This window comes from Triturus cristatus, chromosome 5_2, assembly GCF_964204655.1.
Source record: "Triturus cristatus chromosome 5_2, aTriCri1.1, whole genome shotgun sequence".
NCBI lineage: Eukaryota > Metazoa > Chordata > Amphibia > Caudata > Salamandridae > Triturus > Triturus cristatus.
This window is the reverse complement of record NC_140588.1, coordinates 479,799,524-479,826,791: the sequence shown is the minus strand read 5'-3', so window position 1 is coordinate 479,826,791 and position 27,268 is coordinate 479,799,524. Positions and strand designations below refer to the sequence as shown.

Sequence of the window (27,268 nt, the reverse complement as noted above, 5' to 3'; positions counted from 1 at the left end):
TTTACTCCCCTGAACGTCCCTAAATGGCGTATATAGAGAACCCCCTGATACCAGATATTCATATTTTGTTGGATGATAAACAAGGAGTGGAAGAAGAAGACTGCTGACCAGAGAACCAAGGAGCACAACTGACTTGGCGCCAAACCTGCCGGCCTGTCTGGTGGATCCAATCTTTGTGGAGCAATTGATTCATTCTGCCATTGTGCAGACCTCAAGAAACCCAGAGGGCTGCCAGTGCTTCATAAATTGCCACAGTAACTCCCTTGGAGTAGAGGAGCTACTCACCTGCAGCAGCAGGCACCAAAGAAGCAGGATCCGGAACACCGACCTGCCGCCCATGGAGTCTATAGACACAACAGTCACCCAGAAAGAAGTAGCAGTGTCCTAATGGTCAGATCCATGCTCCTTTCAAGTGGGGCATGCCAGGACCTAACGGAGCCGCACAGTACCAATCACCGGGGTACAGGATCCCTTGCAGCAGCCTAGGCTTGTTGTGCCCGGACCGGACAGCAACGCAGAGGAAGACTGACTTGCACATTGAGGGACTTCAGGGACAGTGAGACCCATATAGAGAGAGGCCCAGCTGCCTTTTTGCCCCTCCTGCAAAAAAAAAAAAAATGAGTCTGCGACAGCTGTCAACCGACGCCTCAAAGCACCTAGGCACTAGAGCTCCAGAGCCCGAGTCCAAGGGTGGTGATGGTCCCAAAGCAGTCCCCAGACAAACACAAGCTAAGCCCATGCTTGGGTTTACCCAGACTGGACTTCCAGTTGCCGCCTGCAGGCCCACTCCAACCGCGAGAGAATCCCACACCGGAATCCAAAACAAGGAAGACACCACTGATCCCAAGCCCCACAGCCCGAGCAGAAGTGGACTAAAGGCATCCCCATGTGCCTGAGGATATCAAGGGTTGAACCCCCCTGTAGGTTCCCCTGGACTGGTTCCCCAGTCCCTGCTTGCAGGTTCTTTGTAACCAGACTGTTCTTCCATTGAAGCGAAGGGGACTCCCGTTGCCGTGATACACCTCTGCACACGGACGCCCCTGAGCCCCCCGAGGTGCCCTGTTGGTGTGGCTTAGAACCTTATCCCATACTCACCTTAAGTCCAGTAGAACAGTCCTGCAAGTCGCTGACAGATGCCCAAATACAATATATGTTTTTCCTCCGTAGGATAACATTACCGATCCAAAAATTGCATTGTGTCTATTTTGAAAACTGTAACAATTCACAACTCGAAAAGTACTTACCCGATTCTGATTACCTTGGTATCTAATATTTAAATAAAAGTTTGTGTTATCTTTATACATTGGTGTCAGATTTTATTATTGAGTGTGTGTCTCATTTACTGCCTTCGTGTGTGTAATAAATGCTTAGCACAACCCTCTGATATGCCTAACTGCTTGCCCACACTACAACAAAAGAGCATTGGGGTGTAATTTGTGCCTCTGTAATTCCTTTGATGTTTGCCTGGACTCTTTACGCAGTGTACCTCATTTTGGTCAGCTATAGAAAGAGCCAGATTCCTACAGCAGGGATAGAATTAAAAATACAAAGCACTTGAACGTGCTATGTGAGGAGTCGAAGCAACCTTGCTATCAAAGAACACACCAATGTTATATACTTTCTGTGTCAACTGGAGAAGGGTGACAGAGAGGGGTGACATGTTTTTTCAGAGAATGATTTCTATTCACCATCACCAAGGTTCCTCTAAAATATCTTAAATGAAGTGTTTGATGGTAGTTTTTCCGCTCCACTAACACAACATCTTTATTGAGCTGTGGCTTTGAACATTCAAAGGTACTTACTTCATGCCGGTCTGGTGCAATGAAGTTCAACTGCCCATTGGTGTCATAGAGTATAGAGAAGGCAAGCTCAAGCACCTCCTAGAAGACAAAAATGTACAAACAGCAATAAATCATATCATCTACCTTAATTTATCTCCCGCTGATACTCCTGAAGAAGGGCTTGTAAACCTATGTAATTGACCTGAAAGTTTTGAGTGGTCTTAATATGGTAAACCGACTTTACAATGTGGCAATTAACATGCAGTGCTTTGACCAGATGATTACCTTTACCACAAATGGTAAGACTTGTTAAGGTAAAAAAAATAAAAAAATGAAAAATATATTATATATATATTAAAGAGAGAGAGAGAGAGATTAATAGATCAATATATAACCAACTGCTGATAGCCAGTAATTAGTTATAGTTAGGACCAACTTTTCCCATAGACAAAGCATTTTTCTTTTTTGCTAATATCTTTGGCGCAGTTTGACGTATTTTTACTAGTTTATTCCCAAGAAGTGGCCTACTTTGCCTAGTTTTGCATGGAAAGTTTCATGGTGATTTGTCAAGCGGGGGCCGAGAAAAAAGGGGTCCCAAAACAATTTTTCCCCATGCAGATTTTATGGGGATTTTGCAATTTTTAGACACAGCTACAGGCTGAATCGCTGAATGGATTTACACCAAATTTGGCAGAGAAGCTAGCTCTTATTCCAGAAAGAGTGTTTTGTGCAATTTTGCGTAAATCTGTTATGTAGTTTTTGATTTATTAATCAAATTTGTAAATACAGGAACGCAGATCTTTGGGTACCCACGGATCCAATTATATATTACTGTACATTTAAAAAAAAAAAACATACGAATTCACAGAAAGAAAACAAAGGTCACAGGGACGTTACAGTTAGGTTTACCCTTTACTCACACAAAACCATTGAAATTCAGCAGCTATAGTTATACTTATAGCTATACTTGTCTGAAGAAACTATAGCTTGTGTCATTAAGTAACTTTAGGCCACGAGTTTTAGTTTCTTAAAATAAGTATAACCATAACTGCTGAATTTCTATGGTTTTGTGGGGATAAAACTTGAGGCTAACTATAACATCCCTCTGAGTTTAGCTTTTTTCAGTGAATATATATATATATATATATATATATATATATATACACACACACACACACACACATATATGTGTGTGTATGTGTGTGTATTTCTATATATGCGATATATGCGTGTGTATGTATATATGTGTGTGTGTGTGTGTGTGTGTATATATATATATTCACTGAAAAAACCATAGGTTTCAGGGATGTTCTAGTTAGCTGCACATTTCATTCATATAAAACCAGAGAAATTCGCCCATTACAGTTAGTTGAGCTAAGTATAACTTGCGCCCCCGCAATGCACTGCTGATGACGTCACATATTACATCACTGATGACATGCTCAGTGACATCACTGATGACATCACTGAATTACGGCAATTCATAGATGTTTTTAGTCACGAGAAAGGAAATGACATGGTTTGCCGGGTAACAGTTTTTAAGCTCTCCAACGTATGTACATATTAAGGAGCTTATACATGTGAGGATCGAAATCAAAACTTTTACAGCTTCACATTTTGTAAATTTTCCCAACACATGCACAAGTTAAACAGTGAAAACGTGAGCACGTGTCAACTGTAAAACGTGACATCTAAATGGGCGGAGCCGCATGTTCCTTCCATAGACTACTCAATAACCAAAAAGTATATAAACCGCACCCGTTGATCGATTAGTTTTGTTTTTGCGAGTTATTTACGCGTGTTCATTATGTGATGCAGGTTCCCTTTTCTAGTGTTGGATTCTTCTTTTGCGACAACAAAACATATTACGGAGTTGTAAGTTGTTTGATTATGGCATAGCAGATATTTATAATACGTAGCTATTTGTGATTATTTAAATATTTGTATTTTAAAAAAAGGGTTATTGATTGTTTTTGCCATTTATATGTAACGTCAGCAGCTTGTATTCAGAAACAGACAGAATTGAGGAAACACTGTTCCTTTTCTGGCCCCTTTCAGCTCATATAGTGTGACTTTGTATATTACAATATTGACACTATAGTTGACCTCAGAGGTGTTGGTGACCAGTGGGCGCGAAGACTAAAGATTTATATGTAATGTCAGCAGCTTCTGGTTTTTACTCTGTTTCCCCCCTGAGGTCATATAGTGTGAATATGTATATTGTAATATTCACATTCATACTGGCCTCAGTGGAGTTTATCACTCGTCGGCGCGTACACGAAAGATTTCGATGTCCCGGAGAAAATAAACTTTGAACCTATTCACCACTGGAAAATATTCTCCTTCTCCCTACAGAATATATAGGAATAGTAGTGTATAATATACTACTATCCTATATATTCTTAAAGGAGTACGTGATCCATCAGTGTAGCACTGAGCGACCTCCAAGCACTACGACAGAACTTTCCCGATTTCTACAGAATAGAAATTGTAAAAATTTTGATTTTTTTGTTGTGGTCCTTATTCTTGTTCTCCTGTGGAATACTATAAACACACCCTGTATATTTTAATACTGTGACTTTATAGTAGTTCAAAGGGGTTGGAGATGTATCTGTGCGAGAAATTAACAACATATACTACAGTTATTTCCGTTGATAACTTAGTACCTCACAGTTTGTAACACTGCTAATGTTTTATAAAATAGTAGTTGCTAAAAAAAATTGTATACATAGCGCTTCATTTAATATTTTGATAAAGCGTACATTTCTATGTAATATGACGTCATTTGTATTTAAGTGTTTTTTACTTGTTATTGTTGTTGTGACCTGAGATGATGTAGTGCGGGAGTGTTTCTTGTAGCACTTCTTTTCTACTTTATCTAAAAGTAATTGATGCCCTTTTATATTAACAAGAATATGGGCAACACTTTTACAAACTATAGGCAACAAAAAAAAGGGAGGGTGTGGCCACGCTTAAGGGATATTTTATGAATTGCGTTTTTATTTGTCACCCCGCTGATATATACTGCTTCACTTTCCTAAGAAAGTACATTTGTAATTGCTTAATAAAAACTGTTTCAAACCTAGACTGACATTTTTGCAGCACAACCACACCTCCCTGTCAGAAAAGTAAACACCACATTGTAAGTAAATAGTGCTCCTGGGAAGTATCCCACCCGCGAACTTAATAAAAAGAAGACCGCAACAAACACTGTTAAGTTCCCGCCGTGATTTGCAGGCCCCACGCAAATAATATAAATGGACCTTAAAATATATAAAAAACTATTTTTACCTTCACAGTCCCTGTCCACCACCTTGTGACCACTGTACAGAGTTAATAGTGTTCCTACCCTCCCCTCTACTACTTTTTTCCCCGTACTCCTTTGAAGTGCATCACAAAATGATTGACAACAGTGAACCGTTCCCAGCCAATAAGGAGCAAACTTGTACTCGGAACCCTTTAGCCAATAAAATGTCCATGGTGTTCCGCAGAGGGGGAGGGAATGGCTGCCAACACTTCTACTTTTAATGCTTCACAGCCAATGAACATTAAGCTTGGGAAGGTCCTGCTTGGAACAGTGTACCCAATCAGATGTCCCTGATACTCTGCAGAGGGGGACGGAATTGCTGACAACACTTTTACTTGCAATGGTTTACAGCCAATGAACATTAAGCTTGGGAAGGCCCTGCTTGGAACCCGTAAGCCAATCAGATGTCCCTGCTAGTCCACGGAGGGGGAGGGAATGGCTAGCAACACTTCTACTTTCAATGGTTCGCAGCCAATGAACATTAAGCTCGCTGTTGGAACACCTCAGCCAATTAAATGTTAATTTTGTTCCGCGCACAGGGACAGAACACGCCCTCCCACATAATATTAAATTTCCTATAACAAAGTGACACTATCCGTGATAAAAATGAACACCGCATTATAAGTAAACATTACTGCACATTATATTAAAGGAAGGCTGCAATACGCCGCATTGTTGTTTTTCCAATATGATTTCCACAAGCCTACTGAACATTGCCTCAATACCGCGCATCGTCGTTGTTTTGTAGACGTGATTTCAACGGCCTACGCAACATTCACACTACCTGTGTGGCGGGACACTTTGTTGGTTCTGCACAAGGGATCCAAACGGAGGAGCTTACCTGTCTCCCACTCGACGCACAATCACTACTCGGCGCACCCGCTTCGCGGGTGCCCCTTCGCCCGATTTGAGGAGCGGAGCACAATCTACGACTGGGAGGTGTCCGGAGGAGGGAATCCGGCATCTGGCGTGTGGCTGCAGCAGGGCTGCGAGCGTGCGGGGACTTCATTGCCCAGAAGTCCCTGCTAGACCGTCAACGAGCTTCCGGTCCGCTCTCCCTGCTGCCCCGCCCCCCGCCCTCCTGAGGCTTAAAAAACTCCTCTTTGCCGCGATTTAAGCGGGACACTTTGTTGGTTCTGCACAAGGGATCCAAACGGAGGAGCTTACCTGTCTCCCACTCGACGCACAATCACTACTCGGCGCACCCGCTTCGCGGGTGCCCCTTCGCCCGATTTGAGGAGCGGAGCACAATCTACGACTGGGAGGTGTCCGGAGGAGGGAATCCGGCATCTGGCGTGTGGCTGCAGCAGGGCTGCGAGCGTGCGGGGACTTCATTGCCCAGAAGTCCCTGCTAGACCGTCAACGAGCTTCCGGTCCGCTCTCCCTGCTGCCCCGCCCCCCGCCCTCCTGAGGCTTAAAAAACTCCTCTTTGCCGCGATTTAAGCGGGACACTTTGTTGGTTCTGCACAAGGGATCCAAACGGAGGAGCTTACCTGTCTCCCACTCGACGCACAATCACTACTCGGCGCACCCGCTTCGCGGGTGCCCCTTCGCCCGATTTGAGGAGCGGAGCACAATCTACGACTGGGAGGTGTCCGGAGGAGGGAATCCGGCATCTGGCGTGTGGCTGCAGCAGGGCTGCGAGCGTGCGGGGACTTCATTGCCCAGAAGTCCCTGCTAGACCGTCAACGAGCTTCCGGTCCGCTCTCCCTGCTGCCCCGCCCCCCGCCCTCCTGAGGCTTAAAAAACTCCTCTTTGCCGCGATTTAAGCGGGACACTTTGTTGGTTCTGCACAAGGGATCCAAACGGAGGAGCTTACCTGTCTCCCACTCGACGCACAATCACTACTCGGCGCACCCGCTTCGCGGGTGCCCCTTCGCCCGATTTGAGGAGCGGAGCACAATCTACGACTGGGAGGTGTCCGGAGGAGGGAATCCGGCATCTGGCGTGTGGCTGCAGCAGGGCTGCGAGCGTGCGGGGACTTCATTGCCCAGAAGTCCCTGCTAGACCGTCAACGAGCTTCCGGTCCGCTCTCCCTGCTGCCCCGCCCCCCGCCCTCCTGAGGCTTAAAAAACTCCTCTTTGCCGCGATTTAAGCGGGACACTTTGTTGGTTCTGCACAAGGGATCCAAACGGAGGAGCTTACCTGTCTCCCACTCGACGCACAATCACTACTCGGCGCACCCGCTTCGCGGGTGCCCCTTCGCCCGATTTGAGGAGCGGAGCACAATCTACGACTGGGAGGTGTCCGGAGGAGGGAATCCGGCATCTGGCGTGTGGCTGCAGCAGGGCTGCGAGCGTGCGGGGACTTCATTGCCCAGAAGTCCCTGCTAGACCGTCAACGAGCTTCCGGTCCGCTCTCCCTGCTGCCCCGCCCCCCGCCCTCCTGAGGCTTAAAAAACTCCTCTTTGCCGCGATTTAAGCGGGACACTTTGTTGGTTCTGCACAAGGGATCCAAACGGAGGAGCTTACCTGTCTCCCACTCGACGCACAATCACTACTCGGCGCACCCGCTTCGCGGGTGCCCCTTCGCCCGATTTGAGGAGCGGAGCACAATCTACGACTGGGAGGTGTCCGGAGGAGGGAATCCGGCATCTGGCATGTGGCTGCAGCAGGGCTGCGAGCGTGCGGGGACTTCATTGCCCAGAAGTCCCTGCTAGACCGTCAACGAGCTTCCGGTCCGCTCTCCCTGCTGCCCCGCCCCCCGCCCTCCTGAGGCTTAATAACCACATCCAACTCCCGCAGCGCGGGACGCAGCCCGGGCTAAGACTGGGCAAAGACAGGGCCGTTTGAGGCCGTTCGAGACTGTTTGAGGCTGGGTTGGCCCTCCCCCCTGGTCGCCATCCCTAGCAAGGCATATACCATGGCAACTGGTTTTTTACGGGTGGGTAACAAGGGAAGCAATGTTGTGGGGACCTTGGATAATTTCATAACTCGAGCAAGCAATGTTTTGGCTTACGAGATTGCCGCCACCGAAAGAAGGCTATCCCTTGACCCTTTATTAGGGAAAAGATCTTCACTGGGTCATATTGCGCTTGCCCCCTCTCCCCCCCCGAACAATTCTGAGCATCCATCATTAAGCGGCCATTCGGTTGAAACATTGACAGGGGACCGATCGACCCCTGCCGACGCAACTTTAGCCGAATCCTCTCTCACTGGGTCGACCCATGATGGCAATCATGCTTCTTTACCTATTGCTAACTGCCCCAAAACAAGGTCTATGGCTGACCGATCTGTCAGAAGCAAAGCCACTGGGTCAATTCCCCCAGTTGTAAAAGCTAAGAAACGAGGGGGTGCTTCAATGACTCATCCTTCAAAAAAAAACCAAAGAATCCAAGCTCCCAACCCTGCCCCCAACGCCCTTACCCGTAGTATAGACCCAAAGAATACCTTGACTCAGGACTCTCTTGTTTGTTCAACCCCTTCAACAATTAGTGAGGGAACTATGGGTGTGCTCCTTCCTAGTAATTTTTGGGATAAATTGGCTGACGTTATTGATGGAAGATTGTCCCCTCTGGTTAGACGCCTTTCTGCAGTTGAATCAAAGCTAGCCCTGATAGCTGAAAGGATCCAATCAGTTACCGTTCCTGCAATACACTCAACAGCGATACCAGCTAGACAAAAATCAGATACACTGCCTTCTAATACCTTGAATAAAAGGCCTACAGCGAACATTAGTCAGAGTATTTCAGCTGAGACCGTCAGGGAATTAGACCCTAGTGAGAATGGCAGACCTTTCCCTCCCGCCCCCTTATCCCCCCCTACTGCTCCCACCATAGTGGGAAGCTCGGTAGATCCCCCACCTCAGCTTCCTACCCCCTCCTTGACTAATCTCAGACCGGACATTCTCTTCAATACTAAGCCCCCTTTGGGACTTGATCTTCCTCCTGATTGCAGCCCATATGTGGCTGTTCTATCAGGTGTACCCGAACTTCCGAAGGATAGAACTGAACCCTACCTATCGTTGAAGTTTAAGGTAATACACTGGATGAACAAATATAGACCATTGCCTTCCACTCTGAATGGAGAAATCCTAATGGTTCGAAGAGTCCCATGGGTGGGTCAGGGCCCGAAGAACATCAGGGGAGACTGCGTAGTTGTAACGTTCAAAGATCCAAGGGTCCCACAACACGTGCACAAGGGGGGTTGGGCAGACACCGCCAATGGAATTCACACCCTCCCCCTCTCCCACTTCTATCCCCCAGGTTCACACACCCATGGGAGGGATATAGCCATTGCCCAACTAGGCAGACAGAGATGGGGGTTTGGTCAGACTGAAATTCATGGTGCTGAGACTCATAAGCTCCAATATAATATTCCCTGCCACAATAGGTTCAGTACTTTGGATTGTGTAGACTGACTGAAGCTTAGTTTCCCTCATGGGCCTGCTGTTCTGCCTATAAGGGACTCCACCCAGAGTTTGGTTATTCCCCCATATTCCCCGGTCCCCAAGGGTTATGTGAGTAGGGAACCCCTGGTTGATGATTATGCCCTATGCTTGGGGGGAAAAACCCTTAGACCTTTCTTGCCACCATTGGTCCAACAAAGCCTAGGGAAATCTGGCTCCAATTTGGGAAAGGCTGAGGGTCAAGGTACTATATCTATCTTGACCTCGACAGACCACAAGGACGGTCAACTTGCTGTAGGGCAAATAAATCGACCAATGGGGTGCCAAATGGATCCAACCCCTCACACCTCAACAGCGTTGTGTTCCCCTACCTCCGTTACTAACAACCCCATTCTACCGCCTCCCACTGACTCCTCTAGATCTAGAGGTAATAACAGTGCTAGTTCAGTTATCCCCCTGACTTCAACCTCAATCCCTCGCACGACTCTCCCCGGCACTTTCTCCATCAGTCAGACTGCCGGGTTGAATATTCTTTCCTGGAATGTGGCCGGTTTGTTACGCTTGCTTGAACTCCCCGATTGGGGGGAGTTCATTGATAGACATGACATCTGCTTACTTCAGGAGACTTGGGCATTGACCCCTTCTCATCGTCCAGGGTTTGCTACTTTTTGGGAACCCGCAGTAAAACAAAAGAAGGGTAGACCGTCGGGAGGGCTGCTCATTTGGGTTCGAACACACTTGGGATATGCCATAAAAAAAAAACGTACTGAATCCCCAGACATTATGTGGTTAGATATAACCACTCAGGATAGGGGTAAGATGAACTTGATAAGTGTATACTCTCGCCCAGTGAGCTATGGTCAACTGTCTCCCACTCTGGCCAGCTTAGAGGCCCTCCTGAATACGATTTCTAACCCTGAAAACTTTATTATTGGTGGAGATTTTAATTGCCACTACGAGCCACTGAATGGCTTAACTGTGCCAGTAGCACAGGAGGAGGATCAAGCATGGGACATACCTCCACCTAATATTTATCCCACTAAGGCTTGGACGCCTCTGGTCCTCCAACTCACACAAATTACACTCGCATTCTCAGTACGAGCCTGTAATGGCAGGTTCCCTCTAGATAGTCCAGGCAAACCAACTTTCGAAAGAAACGGACAATCCTCCATTATTGATTACATCATGGTTAGTACGGGCCTGTGGTCCAGGACCTCGAATTTCGAGGTCATTAAACGTTACGAAAGCGACCACAACCCCGTAGTTTTATGCATGGAGGGTTTTAATACTCCCCCCACTACTACTAATGTCTCACCCATTGTTTTACCGCTAACTACTTTCGATGGGGCACGAAGAATTAGATGGGAGAAGATCGTTCAATCCGAAAGTGATCTCGGTGTAATGTACTCAGAGATCTATCCTCTCCTAGTGAAAGTAATGGGAGAATCGACTATATCTGAGGGTAATGTAAATTTAGAACTAATTGGATCCACCCACATCGAACTCTGTGCCATCCTTGGGACCCACTTTAGCCGAGTTATTAAGACCAACTCGGCGCTAACCAGGGGGAAACCAACCTGGTTTAATAAAACATGTAGGGAAGCAAAGACATTGCTCTTGATAACCCTCAAGAATGGTAATTTGCTGGATATCAAGGAAGCAAGGGCCTCCTTTAAGAAAATCTTGTATGATGCGAAGCAAGAGTGGGAAATCACTAGATGGGAGGAGATCTATTCTGCATTGAAGAATAGGGATTTCAAATCCTTCTGGAATTTGGTGAAGACAGGATCATCTGCCCCTACTCAAGCGTTTCAACCCAATCTTGGGGAAGAAACTTGGCGTATATATTTTAAAAATCTATACGCCCTCAATGATCCCACTGAAAACAACCATTCCACTAGCCCCTATGTCAGCACCCGTACTTTTTCGGGGCAGCCCGATATGTGTACATTCAGCGAGATTAGAGTGGCTCTTAGTAAAATACTTCCCAATAAAGCCCCCGGCCTAGACAAAATCCCTGGAGATCTTTTTAAAAGCGAGCCTGATATTTGGGTACCATACCTTCATGGTCTCTACAACGCAATCCTAGGAGGAATGCCATTACCAACTACATGGGTTGGAGCCGAGATAATACCAATTCATAAAAAAGGCTCCCCACTCGATCCGGCTAATTACAGGCCTATTAGCCTCATCGATGTAGCACAGAAGATTTTTGCCCGCATCCTTCTAGGGAGACTTCAGACATGGATGGAGGACTCCAACATTTTAACTCCCCTACAGGTGGGATTCAGAGCTAAGATGTCAACTGTGGATCAATTGTTTAGGCTGCAATTGATCCACTGGAAAACCATCATCCTCGAAGGGGGCAGCCTTTACCTCACGTTTGTTGATTTAAAGTCTGCCTTCGATATGGTGGACCGCAGACAGCTTTGGGAGCTATTAAAGGAGATGGGTGTACCCCTATATCTTTGTGACTTATTAGAGCGACTCCACAAAGACACCTTTGCTAGGGTTAGGTTTGGATTAAAGGGTGAACTCACATTCCCATTTGGGGTAGAAAAGGGGGTGAGACAGGGGTGTGTCCTCGCGCCAACTCTTTTTGCCTTATTTCTAAATGGGCTCGTTGAGGAAATTCTGAGCTTAAGCGATATTGATGCCCCCAAGTTGGCGGGAAGGAAAATCCCTACACTAATGTTTGCTGATGACACCTTGCTTCTCTCCAGAACTCCCATGGGGATGGGAAGAGTTCTGGATGGTTTTGCATCCTTTTGTAGGAAAAGGAACTTAGCCATCAATGTAAGCAAAACCAAATATATGGTGTTTCATGCAGACACTACTAACCACCCTACACCCAAACTGGACGGCCAGCCCCTAGAACGAGTCACCACATTTGATTATTTGGGACTGACCCTTAATAACAAAATGACCTGGGGAACTCAGATCTCTAAAGTAAATTTGAAACTTGTCCAAATAACCGGGGGAATTACAAAGATGTTAAAAAACAGCCACCTCAAACTGATCAGCCCACTTGTTGAGATTTACAAAACTCAGGCTCGGGGCGTTGTAGCCTACGGAGCAGAACTATGGGGCCATACCCCCTCCCCGATCTTACTTAAGTCAGAAAACAAATTTTTTAGAAATATCCTTGCACTCCCAACGAGCACTCCTATGCAGCCACTTAGGATGGATTTAGGCCTCCGACCGATTACGGATATGGTTGCTTCCAGACCAGTAATGTATTGGCGCCGCCTGTGGAGTACCCCTGAGTTGGTAAATTTTCAGGAGGAACTGAAGTCCATTTTGTTAATTCCAATGGCTGGCGCCATTCCCTGGCTAGCTCATATAAAGAAATCACTCAGGGAGATAGGGAGAGAAGATCTCTGGCATTCGCCTGAGCATGCATGCTCTTCTCTTCCAAAGCGATCCCTGGCTAAAATCCTGGAGGAAAGAAATTTGACCCACCTTATTTGTAGTGCTACCATAGCTAACTTGACCTCTGCATTCTTAGAGGCCAAAATTAGTTATAAATTTGAGCCCGTAATAGACCTGATACAACCTGTCTTGGCCAAAAAGTTATACCTTCAGTTCAGGCATGGCTCCCTCCCGCTTTTTTCAAGAACAAATAAGTGGTCGGGCTCAGCCCGGCAATCTTGCCCTGGTTGTGGTACCCTGGAAGAAACTGAAGCACATGTTCTTTTTTTCTGTCCGGCATATATTTTTCCGCGCAGAAAATGGATTATCCAATTGGCCAAGAATATTGGGGCTAGACATTGTATGGAACTCCACAGGTTGTTAAAGTATGACACCTCTTCCCTATATGCTACTGTAATCGCAAAATTTCTTTTTTCAATGTGGCTAATTAGAAGGAAACTGCTACCTCACCAAGGTTAACTTGATCTTACTATCTGCATTTTATTATTTGTTTTTATACCATGAAATGTTGAATGACAGTTATTAGATTATTGTTGTATTAATTTTTTAATAATATTATGTCTTTTATGCACTTTTATGGCTAAAGCCGAAATAAAGTTTTCTGACTGACTGACTACCTGTGTGTGCACCCTACACACTGCTTGCCGCAATACGGCGCATTGTTTTCCCAACGGGATTTCCAGAGACAAAGCAACCTTGCAGCAATACCACGCACCGTTGTTTTGCGGACGTGATTTCCACGGCCTATGTTGTGTACCTACCTGCCACTGCACCGTACAGACTGCTTAAACTAAGTTCACAGTGTTCCTACTATACCCTCTTATACAATTTTTCTCTTTTTTCCCCCTACTCCTTTCAACTGAGTCACAAAATTGCTGCCAACACTTCCTAGTTTCAACCGTTCACAGCCAATGAGCCGAAAGCTCGTGCTCGTAACGCCTCAGTCAATCAGATGACAGAATTCTCAAATATCGATATCTGTAAATTTTGATATTTCTCAAAGACTACTGAATGGATTTACACTATTTTAAGAAAGCATGCTTTCTGGACCAAGACCTTTCTCTCTGCCAAATTTGGCGTAATTCTGTTCAGCAGTTTGACCTGTAGCCTTGTCTAAAGTTTCCTATGGAAATTGCATGGAGAAAACACGTTTTGGGACCCCCCTTTTTTCCTCAGCTCCCCGTTGACGAATCACCCCCAAACTATCAAGATAGGAGCTGATATGAAAAAATATTTTTTGGGGGAAATTTCGCAAGGATTCGTCAAACGACGCCAAAGTTATAAGCAAATCAAAAAATGCTTTTCCTTTGGAAACTTGGACAGAACTATAACTACCTACTGGCAACCGCCAGTAGGTAAAATTATATATATATATATATATATATATATATATATATATATATATATATATATATATATATATATACACACACACACACACACATATATATACACACACACACACACACATATACATATATATACGTGTACACACACACACACACACATGTATTGGTTTTAGGGAGGGGTATTGAGTGGAAAGGGTATTTTTAGGGTGGGTAAGGGTATTGGTTATTGGGTTGTAAAGGTATTTTTAGGGTTTAGGAGTGGGTAAGGGTATTGCGTTGTAAGGGTGTTTTTAGGGTTTAGGGGTTGGTAAGGGTATTGGGTGCAAAGGGGATTTTTAGGGTTCAGGGGTGGGTAAGAGTATTGAGTTGCAAGTATGTTTTTAGTGTTTAGGTAAGGATATTGGATGGAAAGGGTGTTTTTAGGGTTTAGGTAAGGATATTGGGTGGCAAGGGTGTTTTTAGGGTTTAGGGCTGGGTAAGACTTTTGGGTTGAAAGGGGGTTTAGGGGTGGACAAGAGTATAAGGTGGTAGAGATATTGTAGAGGTGGGTAGGGGCATAGGGTGGTAAGGGTATTTTTAGGGTTTAGGGGTGTTAAGGGTATAGGGTACAAAAGGGTATTTTTGGAGGTTTAAAACAATTTAAAAGACATTTCTAGGAGTATATTCACTAAAAAAACCAAAGGTTACACGGATGTCATAGTTAGGTTCAACTTTGACACTCACCGAACCATGGAAATTCAGCAATTACAGCTATCTCAAGTAACTATAAACTGGTGCCCCATGGTAACGATAACTTGCGCAACTGCCATGCACAGATTTCTCATCAATTATTTTACAACAAATATTGCAGTGATATCATCAATGATGCCATTGAAGATATCATGAGTGACGTAATATGTGGGGTAATTAGCAGTCATACCAGCTGGGAGCGGACTTTGTTTGCTCTCGCTTGGTGGGAATTTTGAAGTTGTTCCTGCCAAACGAGAGCAAAGAGGTTTTTGAGCCGTGCCAGTTCAGGCAAAGAAACCACTTTGTCCCGGGGTTGGGCACCCCAGGACATAGCAGGAGCCGGATTTGGGAGAATGAGGTCTCCAGGGCCATTAATGGCCCTGGGAGTAGGGCTGTGTGGGACCCCTTCCTTTTGAAATTGCAGCCAGGCTACAGGGGATGAGGTACCCGGGGCCAAAATGAGCCCGGGGAGGGGACCTGCGTGACCCGTCCCATTTTTTTTTTTACATTAGCCAGGCCCCGGGAGATGGAGTCCCTGGAGCCAAAATCAGCCCGGGAAGGGAGGAGCTGTGTGCCCCACTCCCACTTTGTGATAAGGCCGGGCCCCGGAGATGGGAACGTCAAGGCCAGAATCGGCCTGTGGGTGACTGTACAGCACCCTTCTTATCAACTTGAGGGGAGCCATGAGCACACCCCACATATATTTATTAATTTCCCCTGGGGCCTGGCCCACCCAGGGGGAATAAAAAAACAAGCGCATCTTTAAAAAAAAACATTTTTGTCTTATTTATGCTTGCCTGCGTGATAAGGGCAGATGCTTAGTTAATGTATGTGTTGTAAAACAAATGCGTGGTAAAGGCATGCGTGGTAAAAGCATGCCTTGTAACATCATACAACTCTTAATACAATACCTCTCTACGGTCATTAGTTGCAATTAATCACATTTAATTTCGGATTGTTTAAATATAGAAATTGCTACAGTTGGACAGTGTGCTTCATATTTGTTCAAAAAAACTAGTCTGGATTCCTACAGCAGGTATGCATAAAGACAGACTACAAGAATAGCATCATCCGATTGCAGACAAATTCAGTTCCTGAACTTTCACCAAAATTGATGCCTTTATCAAGGTAAGTAGGCATTGGAAAGTACATGGGGGGATTTACTGCTGGGATATGGCATGGTGACTGAGTTCAGTAAGAGCGAAAGTGATGCACAAATGTCGGGGGCCAGGTCAATGAGCAGGACATTTATTTCCTAGAGATCGAGGATGAACCCTCAATGGCTGGGAAAATTGTGAAATGAAACTGTGTACTGCCTGCTCTCAGTCACATAGCAACCAAAACTAGTTATTTTAATACGAAGGGACTGGCAGAAACACCAGTTTGTTTGGCGATTGCCATTATCATCCAATATAGGGTAAATCTGTGTTCTAGAAAAGTGCAGAGGTTCACTTTCTTAAAAATAATCTAACATCCAATCTCAGTTAACTCGCATAAAGAACATGAACCCTCACCACAGATACCTTTGTGTTCAGGTGGTAGCATCACAGCTGGTGGTGCTACTGTAGAATCAACCAATTCTGTCATTAATGTATATAATGATGACAATCCTTGGGTTTGCTATTATCAATCAGCACAGTGTCAAACAAGTCGATCTGAAATAATATTGCACTGGTTTAAATAAATTAGTCTATTTCACTTTTTGCCCAGAGACAGCTCGGGATGGCAGTTTGGTGCTTTCTTGGTTTCTCCATTTGTTGCATGTGGGACTTGCCCCAGGTGCCCTCCCATTTAATATATATATATATATATATATATATATATATATATATATATATATATATATATATATATATACATACATATACACACACACACACACACACACACACACACACACACACACACACACACACTGGCCAACACCATTTATACACAATTACCCGTTTTCCACAAGGACCCAGGTTGTCGACTTTGAATATCCTACACCATTCTGCACAGACCACAGAGTCGATCTTACTACAGAACACAACCTGTTATGTCTGGTTTACTGTAACATCCTCCACACCATCCTCCCGAAAAGAAAACACCGCTTGCATCCCCAAAAACTCATTGCCAGACTGCAAAGACTTCAGAATCAAGCAGGCAGAACTTGGCTTAACATTCATATGGAGGACCACATCAGACCCGAAATCTAAGAACTCCAACAGTTTCCTGTTGATACACGGATCAAATTACAGGTCTTAAGAGCCGTTCACAGAGCATACTGGGCAAAAGCCCCACCTACTTACCGCAACTGACACTTCAATATGGCCCAATTAAGGCCCTCCACTCCAAGCCCACCCACTGGATTACCCAATGATCATTTAAGAGGAAGAAACATGACGAAAAATCAATGGGTCTACAAGGGCTCTTGAATGCTCTAAGTGCAAACACGAGATCTGAACCCAACTACATGTGGTTCCGGTAATATCTGTAAATCAATCAATTCACACTTGCCTTTAACAAAACTCAACACAGAATGAGGGTCACAATACAAAAGTTAACCACTCCCCTGTCCTAACTTTATCCCACAATGCTACACTTCATCACACCTTTGTGAACTGCTCCAAAGTAATCTAAATGATATGTTATGTGGTATATGCTCCTAGTAAAAAAGTTAACTCTTTGCACTGTGGTCAATCTCTTACCTTATTTTGTTTAAGGGCCCCTTTCTCCTTCATGTGAGGGCAGTCCTTACCCGTCACAACTGCTTTTATGTCTGCCACAGGCACTGCATTCAAGAACAGAAAGAGTATGAATGGTCCAGTTAGAGTTTTGTATCAAGCAAAAGATGAATAACAAATACTGAATCCTCCACCTCTACTCCCCTGCACGAGAACCCATGAGAAGAAAACCCCTCTAATCTCAATGAAGGTGGTTACAATGGAAGGGCGTTGGTCACTCAAAACATTCCACTAGCGTGTCCTATTGTGGAAATGGGTACCACTGTCATCACCACATCTGTGTAAAAACATATGTCGTTTGGATGCTTTAACTGGAAGAACACAGTGATTAGAGGACTTCTCATACAATACCTTTGTCTGCATACTGCAAACGTGCATCTGTTAAGCAGAGAGTTGGTGCAATATTTATACAATATGTTTTTACTATAGAACACAATGAATCAAAGCTGCTTCCCTTTTAACAGTGAGGATATCTAGATGAATTAGCTGGTCTGTGATTAGAGAGGTAGTCAGGGCTCAGAGGCACTGCAGTCCATTAGTAATATTGATGGACAGAGTGGTACCTAGTGACGGCATGCTCAACAAGGACAGTGTGCATCATAGTGCGCAGCGGTGGAAGTGGATAGTGCGATTGGTAAGCGTTACAATCACTGGGGGCGTCTTGGGATATATGTGTCATTTTTTGGCTCAGCTCTCTCAGGATTCTAAACGTTTCCTTCTGTTTGTTAAGAGCCTCTGAAATCCTATTCTCATAAAACTCCGCCTTCCTTACGAGGATCGCTTGTTTGTATGAGGTCAATAGCTTTTTATATGAGACAAGTTGAAAAGGATCATAGTTTTTTCGCCATCGTTTCTCAGCCTGATGAAGATTCTGCTTACTCACTCTAAGCGCTTCATTGAACCAAAGCGCCCCCTGGCCTCTGTCTCTTACTTTGATCTTCCGCTCTGGCGCCAATTGGTCAAAGGCCTTACAGAAGGTGGCCTTAAAGAGATCATAGACTCGATCTAAGCTACCGCCAGTGGTGTTAGAAGTGGAACAGGTGAGGAGTGCCATTAACTGCGCTGTCTCAATTTTTTTCCAGTCTCGTATCCACTTCCATACCGGCGGATGCTGGAGGAATGGGCTCTCGATCGGAACCCAACAGCTAACTATTGAATGGCCCGACCAGGCACAGGGGCTAATACTGGTTAAAACTGTCAGTGGCTGTGAGGTCCAGACGAGATCTAAAATATGGCCTTTAATATGGGTAGGTTTATCAACTAATTGAACAAGATTAAATGATTGTAATACCGCTTCTAGCTGGCTGGCAGCGGGCCCTTTTTGTGACTTATCCCACTGGAAATTGAAATCACCTACCAGTAGACAACGTTTATACCTAGAGCATAAGTCTGAAACGACTTCCAAGAAAAGGTCAATAAACTTAGGGGAAGTCTGTGGGGGGCGGTAGGTTACCATTAATAGAACACACGAGTTTTTAAAAGTAACCTTAATTCCCAGTAAGTCTGCGCCCTCGATATTCTCGGCCAGCATCTTAGTTACCGTTAGGTGTTTTTTGAAGAGGTGGGCCACCCCTCCTCCTCTTAAATCCCCTGTCCTATTATGCTAGAGAGCATCAAAGTTCTCAGGCAGTGCCGCAATTATATCGGGAATGGAGGAGTTATGTAGACAGGTCTCCGTGAGGGCGAGTACATCTATATCACGCTCCTGGAGGAAGGAAAAAACTTCCAGATGATGTTTCTGGAGTGAACGGGTGTTGAGGAGTATTATTTTTAGTCCCGGTGATTTATTCGAGACTACAATGTCGTGGCCCGGGCGCATAGAGGCCAACAAAATGTCAGCCTTGTTTTCCCGTAGAAGATTTTCCCGATGTAATCTCTTTAAAATGTGCCTTTCTAGGGTGTGACTCCCTGTCTCAAGTGCCATTAATTCTACAGTCGAGTAGAGCTTCAAAAGACTAAGGGGCCTGGCCCCTGGCCCCGGCCGGGCGCGGCCGGGCCCGCCTCTGGCGCACCTCCGGCGCGCCAGCGGCATGCCCGCTGCACGCGCGCGCTTGCATCTGCAGAGTTTAAATAGCAGATGCCGGCTACAAAAACTAGAGCGCTAACAAAAAGGGCGCTGGGTCTGTGTCCTCAGCAAAACTGAAGAGGGACAACCAGCGCAGAACAGCCTAAAGAACAGAGCCCAACTAAGCACAGTAAAAGACAAATAAAATGTCAGTAGCAGCAGATATTTGTTCCTTTATTTTAAAAACGATTATTTTAAGCCAAATATTTAAAAGAAAGAGGGTGCAATGTGCAAAATGCAGTGTAAGGGACAGTCGGTTCCCTTCAAGATTTTAAATGTGGGTAAGTGGACAGAAAATACAGGCAAAGTAACTGACAGCAATTAGCAACGGTAACACGGAATTTCAAAGCCTCAATCTCTCATAAGTGAGCGCGCTTGCATCTGCAGAGTTTAAATAGCAGATGCAGGATACAAAAACTAGAGCGCTAATAAACATGGCGCTAGGTCTGTGTCCTCAGCAAAACTGAAGAGGGACAACCGGCACAGGTATGCACTTGCGACAAATAGGGACCCTTGCCTCTAGTCAGGGTAAAGTGGTACACTCCTAAAATAACCCCTGCTCACCCCCTTGGTAGCTTGGCACGAGCAGACAGGCTTCTCTCAGAGGCAGTGTGTAAAGCATTTGTGAACACATACAGTAATCAAGTGACAAAACTACAGAGGGACACCACACAAGTTTTATATCAAAAATAAGTATTCTTTATATAGATTTACCACAAGACTATAAACAACAAAAATCCACAATACTGTTACTTTAAAATGGTAGTATTTAGTTTAGTTCTCTTTAGTTCTTAAATGCAACACTAAGTCAATGTACCTTTCGATGCGACGCGCAGGGCAACGAAAGTGTTGCAACGATGTTGATGCGATGAAAGTTTGGTGCAAAGAAATAAAGACGTGAAGATCTTCCTGATGCGGCACGCTTCTCCGATGTTGCGAGAGATCTCGGCTCGATGCGTCAGCTGCAGCAGCGACACCCTTGTTCCGTGATGCGACGACAGCAGCTCCGACGCCGGCACGCTTCTCCGTGAATGCGAGGCGCTTTTCTTGATGCGGTGCAATACGACAGCTACAGCGGCGACATCCAAGATGCAACAGCAGCAGCGACGGCAACACGCTTCTTCTCTGATGTGAGACACTTCTCGTGATGCGGTGCGATGCGACAGCCCCAGCGGCTGCAAAGGCGACACGCTTCTTCGGCGTTGCGAGACGCTTCTCTCGATGCGGTGCAATACGACAGCGGCAACATCCAAGATGCGACGGCAGCAGCAGCGACGGCGACATGCTTCTTCCTCTTGAGTCGCGCTTCCAGCTCCTTGCAACACGCAGTCCCTCAAAAGGCCCAAAACAGCGGCAGGCACTTCTAAAGAACTCTTGGGGGTCTGGTGGTTGAAGTCTGTTGTCCCTGAGACTTCAGCAGGAGGCAATCTCTTCTCTCAAGCCCTTGGAGATCCTTACAAGTTGAAATAAGCACACAAAGTCTCTTCTCCTTCTTTTGGCAGTCAGGCAAACCACTGCAGGCCAATCCCCCAAGCAGCACTTCAGCTTAGGGATAGTCTCTCCTCAGTTTCTTCAGGTTCGGCTCCTCGGTAATGGTTTCTTCTTGTTCCAAAAGTGATGTAAATTCTTGGGATCAGGGTCCCACTACTTATACCCCAAAATCCTTTGTCCTCTGTTGGCCTTTGCCTAGTCCAAATAGGTTCTGGTCAGTGCTGGAGCACTCTGTTTACATGACTCCTCCTTTCCTTTCAGAGAGCAGAGCAAAGACATCAGACACACCACAGGAGGTGGAGCCAGCATTGTGGAGGGAGGGCACAGTTTTGTTCAGGTCCCAGGTGCAACTCCTCCCTCCCATCTAGATGCAGATCTCTCTATTCACCACTGGGCTACCTCACCCTGTCACCTGGAATTCCCCAGCCCCGTCACTCAAACTCCAGACAAGCAATACACAACCTAGCAGAGGCAGGCTTGGACAGTTAAGCAAGAAAATACCTAATTTCTAAACACAGAATGTTAAAACCAACTTCACTAAAAGATGTATTTTATCATTCTGAGTTCAGGCATACTAAATTTGAATTTCTGCCATGTTCCCTGAGTCAGTTAAGATTATAGGATGTAATAATCTAAACTGTCCATTCTGGCCTATGGAGAACAGGTAGCCTTGCAATAGTGAAAAACGAAAAGGTCTGTAATTCACTATTAGGACATGCCACACACACCAGGGCATGTCCTACCTTATACTTACAATGCACCCTGCCCTTGGGCCTACCCAAGGGGTGTCTGATATGAAGAAATGGGAAGGTTTAGGGACTGGCAGGTGGGTGCATGACTGTACCAGACTGCACGCAGGCTCTGCAATGACAGACCTGAGACATACTTTACAAGACTGCTTCTGTGGGTAGCACAACCAGCGCTGCAAGCCCACCAGCAGCATTTGGATTTACAAGCCCTGGGCACTCCTGGTGCACTGTACTAGGGTCTGACAAGTAAACCAAATCAGCCAATCATGGAATCACTAATTCATACATCAATTTACAATAGGGAGAGCATATGCACTTTAGCACTGGTCAGCAGTGGTAAAGTGCCCAGAGTCATAAAACAGCCAACAACCGAAGAAGCTACAAGGAGCCACAGCACACACGGTACAGGTGTGGCGTACAGCACAGCGCAGGTTGGGATGGGAAGGGGTGATTACGCAGCAGACGCCGCTCTGGCTCTCCCCGAAGATAGGTATGGGACACCTACGTAAAGAATTTGAGGGGTGGGACCTGATAGGCATCTCCAAGGTCGGTGACCTCTGGAAAAAAGGGGGGGTGGTGCCGTTTGAGAAGCTCCAATTAGAGTATCAGTTGAACCAGACTGAGCACTTTAAATGTTTACAAATACGGCATGCCCTACAGCTAGCTATACCCAAGGGGACCGTCCTACCCGAGTCCTCCCCGCTAGAGGATAGGCTGCTCGCAGACCACCTCACCAAGAAAGCTATTACATTGACCTACCGTAAACTAGTGAATCATCAAAAAGACCCCACGGAGATCCTTAAAAAGAAATGGGAGGCGGCAGTGGGGCCCATGGACGAACTCGAATGGTTTGAAGCGTTGGCATCTCCCCGGGAGGTGGCTATCCCCTCCAAAGTAAAGCTGGTGCAGCTTAAAATACTGCACCGGATATATTACACTAGAGACATGCTCCATAAAATGGGGAGGGCACCTACCCCGATCTGTCTGCGGGGATGTGGACAACTAGGCACCTTCTTTCACACGTTATGGGAATGCCCTGACATTACCTTGTACTGGGGGGAGGTCATGGCCACGATCTCACGGGTTACCGGTCGGGATGTCCCGCCGGAACCCCGGATGTGTTTACTGAATGTCTGGGACGACACTGACCTTAACACAGCTGACCAAACCTGGGTGGCCCTCGGACTAGCGTTAGCAAAGAGGACACTTGCGCAATACTGGGGGGCGCAGTCCGCCCCCTCCCATATGAGATGGTGCCGTGACCTAGATAGTGCCATGATGGCGGAGAGGGTGGTGTGTGTCAACAGAGGTTGCCCCCGGAGATGGCAGAGAATATGGGGAAAATGGAACACATACAGAGGCAACTTATGCGGACCCCCTGTACCGAACTCGGAGTCCGAGCTAAGCGACTAAACTCAGGGCAGTATTGTCACGTGGGACTCGACCGGAGGGAGGGTCAGGGAGGAGGAGGGAGGTGGCGGGTGGCGGAAAACTGGGCTTGGATGTACCTGTATGACAATAGCAATCAATGTCAGAAATTGAATGATATGACAACACATTGTACCGCACAGATCTACCATGTAATGACGACAGGTGTACTTTTGTTCGTTGTTTTAATAAAAATTGTTTTTAAAAAAAAAAAAAAAAACAGCCAACCACAGGTCAGAAAAAATATAGGAGGAAGGCAAAAAGTTCAGGGATGACCCTGTAAAAAGGGCCAAGTCCAACAGGGACGTACTGATGGACTAACAATGCAGAGTGCTGAAAAGCCCAGTACTGATATGTGACAGTGTGGAACCTTGTGATGGAGGACATTCCACAGGCCAGCACTGATGATGTTGAACAGTGTGGGACCTAGTATTAGCTTAGAGATGGTGTTCACAGAAGAGCAAAGTATGCATGATGAGTAACAGTGTGGTAGCTACTGAAGACTGAGTAATGAAGTGCTTTTAGCAAAGTCCAGAGTGGTGATGCACGGCAGGGTGGGACCTAGTAAAAGAATGTACAGCACTAATTATGAGTGACAGTGCGGGCCTAGTGGTGTGGTGCTTGGAAGAACCCAGCACTGAAGATGTATGACAATGTGCGATCTAGAGATGGAATGCATGGCAGATTCCAGCACCAAAGATGTGTGGCTGTGTGTGTACCAAAAGAGCGAGTGGCAGAGTCCAGCCCGGTTGTGATACAGCGGGATACCTAGCGACAGCTTAGTTGTGGAGTGCATGCTACAGCCCAGCATGGATAATGTGCCACCCCTGGGGACATTTTGGTGAGCGCATTCGACAAAGTCCAGCACTTATGTGTGGCAACCTGTAACCTAGTGAAACAATGCACAGCACTAACTATAAGCATCAGTGTGGGACCTTTCGAAAAAAAGGCAGTACCAACCTCAACATTGAAAATATTAGGGCCAGAAATGGGGTGCTCTGCAGTGAGTTAGATTATGCCTTTTTTAATGCTTATACAGTTGTGAGCCTACTGCAAATCATTGAAGTCCCTGCCAAGAGCAAGGGTAAGGGAGCAAATCACAGTAACTGTATTAGTGGGTACATTTAAGGTCTAATTATTTGAACTTGGCACTTAAATTACATCTAGCAAGGAAGATCACAGCATTACTCTTGGAGACATACGTTTGCACAGCTGTTTGGAGCACAGACTCTTAATTTCAGTGACAAAAGCATCCACATGCAAACCTATCCAAAGGCATGGCGTGATAAGCGATGACCAATCACATCAGCAGATTGGTCATACGCTTGTGCTAATATTCCCAGATGTGTCTGTGGTTATTCACAGAGAACAGTCCGAGTATGTTCTTCCTGAATTCTTCCACACAAAAGCACAGTGACATTAATCCTATAATTAACGTTAATGAGCAGGGCAGATGTGCATATCAAGAGTTCGAGGTTTTCTGATGTTCCAATATATGGAATGCAAAGACAAAAGTTACCAGCCACATGATTTAAAAGATACAGAACAAACAAAGCATAAGTACTGTTTAACCTCGATTGCTTTCTTAAAAGTCAATCTGTTTTGATTAATTAAGTAAACCAGAACAGCTGCAGTAGTAAAAATAAGGCATAGGCTATGATTGGCTCTACTCTTTATGATGCTACCCTTATGATTCCACCCCTCCTTAATGCCACATTCAATTTTCAAAGCACATTTTTCCATTTCCATCACTGGAAGGGAAGATATGGCACAGACACAGGGGACGGTGGTGCAGTACAACAGCAAGCCAAAAACGGATCCAGAAATGGGGACAGAAGATAGGCAGGAACAAAAAGAATGAAAGAGAGTGAACATTATATAATGATGAGAAACAAAGCAGACGGTTATGGCCTTTAAGACAAAAAATGTGGAGGTGCATCTAAGTATGCATAGCTGGGGAGTGTGGGGGATTCTAATGCCAGAATATACACAAAGGAGGATTGACCAAACTCTCTTCAGTCCTGTCTTGCACTCGGTTATATTCGTGACAAATATCTCGTGAGTGTGCAGTCGCCACCCAGGTAAATTAGTGCTGTTGCCACATTTCTTGGATATATTTGTTGGCTCCTCTCCCACAGGTTCCATCTGTGACCTGCTTCATCATTAGACCCACATCACCTAATGAGAGTGAGTGAGCTCTACGGTTTGTAAGCGGAGCATTTAGACTGTAAAAGGTAAGAGATTGTGAGTGAGTTACAATTGCCTCAAAGATCCTAAAACTTTGATTTAATGAGTAAGGTCTCGGGCAAGATTAAAAACAGTGAGATGTCATCAGCATCAAAAGGTCGACATGTTTCAGCTGAATAACTGCCGATAAGGGGTCAATCGGTTTTCTTCAAGATCAAGTTTTTGCTGTGTTTTAAATCCCTGCGTGGAGTGGTTGAACTTTTCAACATATTTTGATGCATTCATAACATTTTAAGGAAGCATGAATGCAAAAATACAGAACATACTTAGGACACTTTCCTTGGTATGGTCATAGCTCAAAAGAGAAATAAGTGACACAGTCTTTAACTTATAAGACAGAATTACATGATCCTGGAATGTGATCCTACTCCAGCACTGAGGGTAGAAATTGCCTCAATGATTAAAAAGGCTGAATGTGAAGAGTAGTTCATTAAACATGAGGGAGATTTTGTGAAAAACACCAACCTGAGAACCCCATATATCTACACCATTCCAAATATTCACAAAAGACAGGACCCTCTGCCCGGACAAACTATAGTATCAGGGATTGGCTCACTGTTGGAGGCTTTGTCTCAATTTTGTGACTACTTTCTCAAACCAGCACTATAAAAGCCACAAACATACATCAAAGACACAAAAGATCTGTTAGTACAAATAGAATATCTAAAATTCAGTGAACATGATAACCTACTAATGAGTCTAGATGTCAAGAGTTATATACAAGCCTTCTTCAAAATAACACACTAGAAGTAATAAGAGAAATTCTGAAAAGGGGAAGACAGCAGCCACACTATCCCCATGGAATGGAATGTGAAAGACTGACCCTAACAAAAACGTTTTTTGAATTCAAGGGTACACTATTCTTCCAAACCCATGGAACTACTTTGGGGAAGACCTTTGCCCTAAGTGTGGCAGGGTTGTAACCTAGAAATGAAACACATCTTACTTGACAGTGACCCCTGCCGCACACATTTCCATGGGGAAACGCTATATCAACGATGTCTTTGTAGTATGGAAAGGCGATGTGATTACAGCACATGTCTTTGTCACTTGGTTAAATGACCAGGATAGGAATTTGAAGTTCACACATACCTTGAACAAGAAACACATTACGTTCCTTGATGTACCAATTTTGCATGTAGGAGGCCGTCTCCAGACTGACTCTTTCCATAGGTCCTCAGAAAGAAATGATCTTTTGAGATTTGATAGTTTTCATTCCTGTTCCTTTTGGGAGAACCTTACCTACGGACAGTTCCTCCGCCTTCAAAGGAACTGTAGCCATATTAGAGACTTCTAACATCAGGCTGACATACGGACAGATAAACTGAGGGCAAGCAACTACCCAGAACACAATCCCAAAAACTAAGAAGAGGGCAAGGTTTCAGAATCTGGATGCCTTACTAGAAACCCCAACACACCAAAAATCAGATCCATCTTTAATGTGTGTGACCACATACAATGTGGCATCTGACAACATTAAGTAAATAATCAAATGCAATTGGCGGATATTGAACACAGGTACAAGACAATGGGATTATCCCTTGTTCTCTAACAAAAGGGCAAAATGTCTGCAGAATACCTTTGTACATAGAAGACCCAGACAGAACTTGAAACCTA

The 27,268-nt window shown here is 45.2% G+C and overlaps 1 protein-coding gene across 6 annotated transcripts in view; it reads right to left on the bottom strand.

Annotated features, from left to right (window-relative positions):
• ELMO1 (engulfment and cell motility 1) overlaps nt 1-27,268 on the bottom strand; it is a 1,282,006-nt gene that overhangs the window by 23,227 nt on the left and 1,231,511 nt on the right. For all 6 annotated transcript variants that reach the window (XM_085607465.1, XM_085607469.1, XM_085607468.1 and 3 more), the window contains 2 exons: nt 17,636-17,718; nt 1,803-1,880 (listed from right to left, as the gene is read on the bottom strand). In XM_085607465.1, the coding sequence (XP_085463591.1) occupies nt 1,803-1,880; nt 17,636-17,718 (161 nt within the window). The remainder of the gene's footprint in view (nt 1-1,802; nt 1,881-17,635; nt 17,719-27,268) is intronic.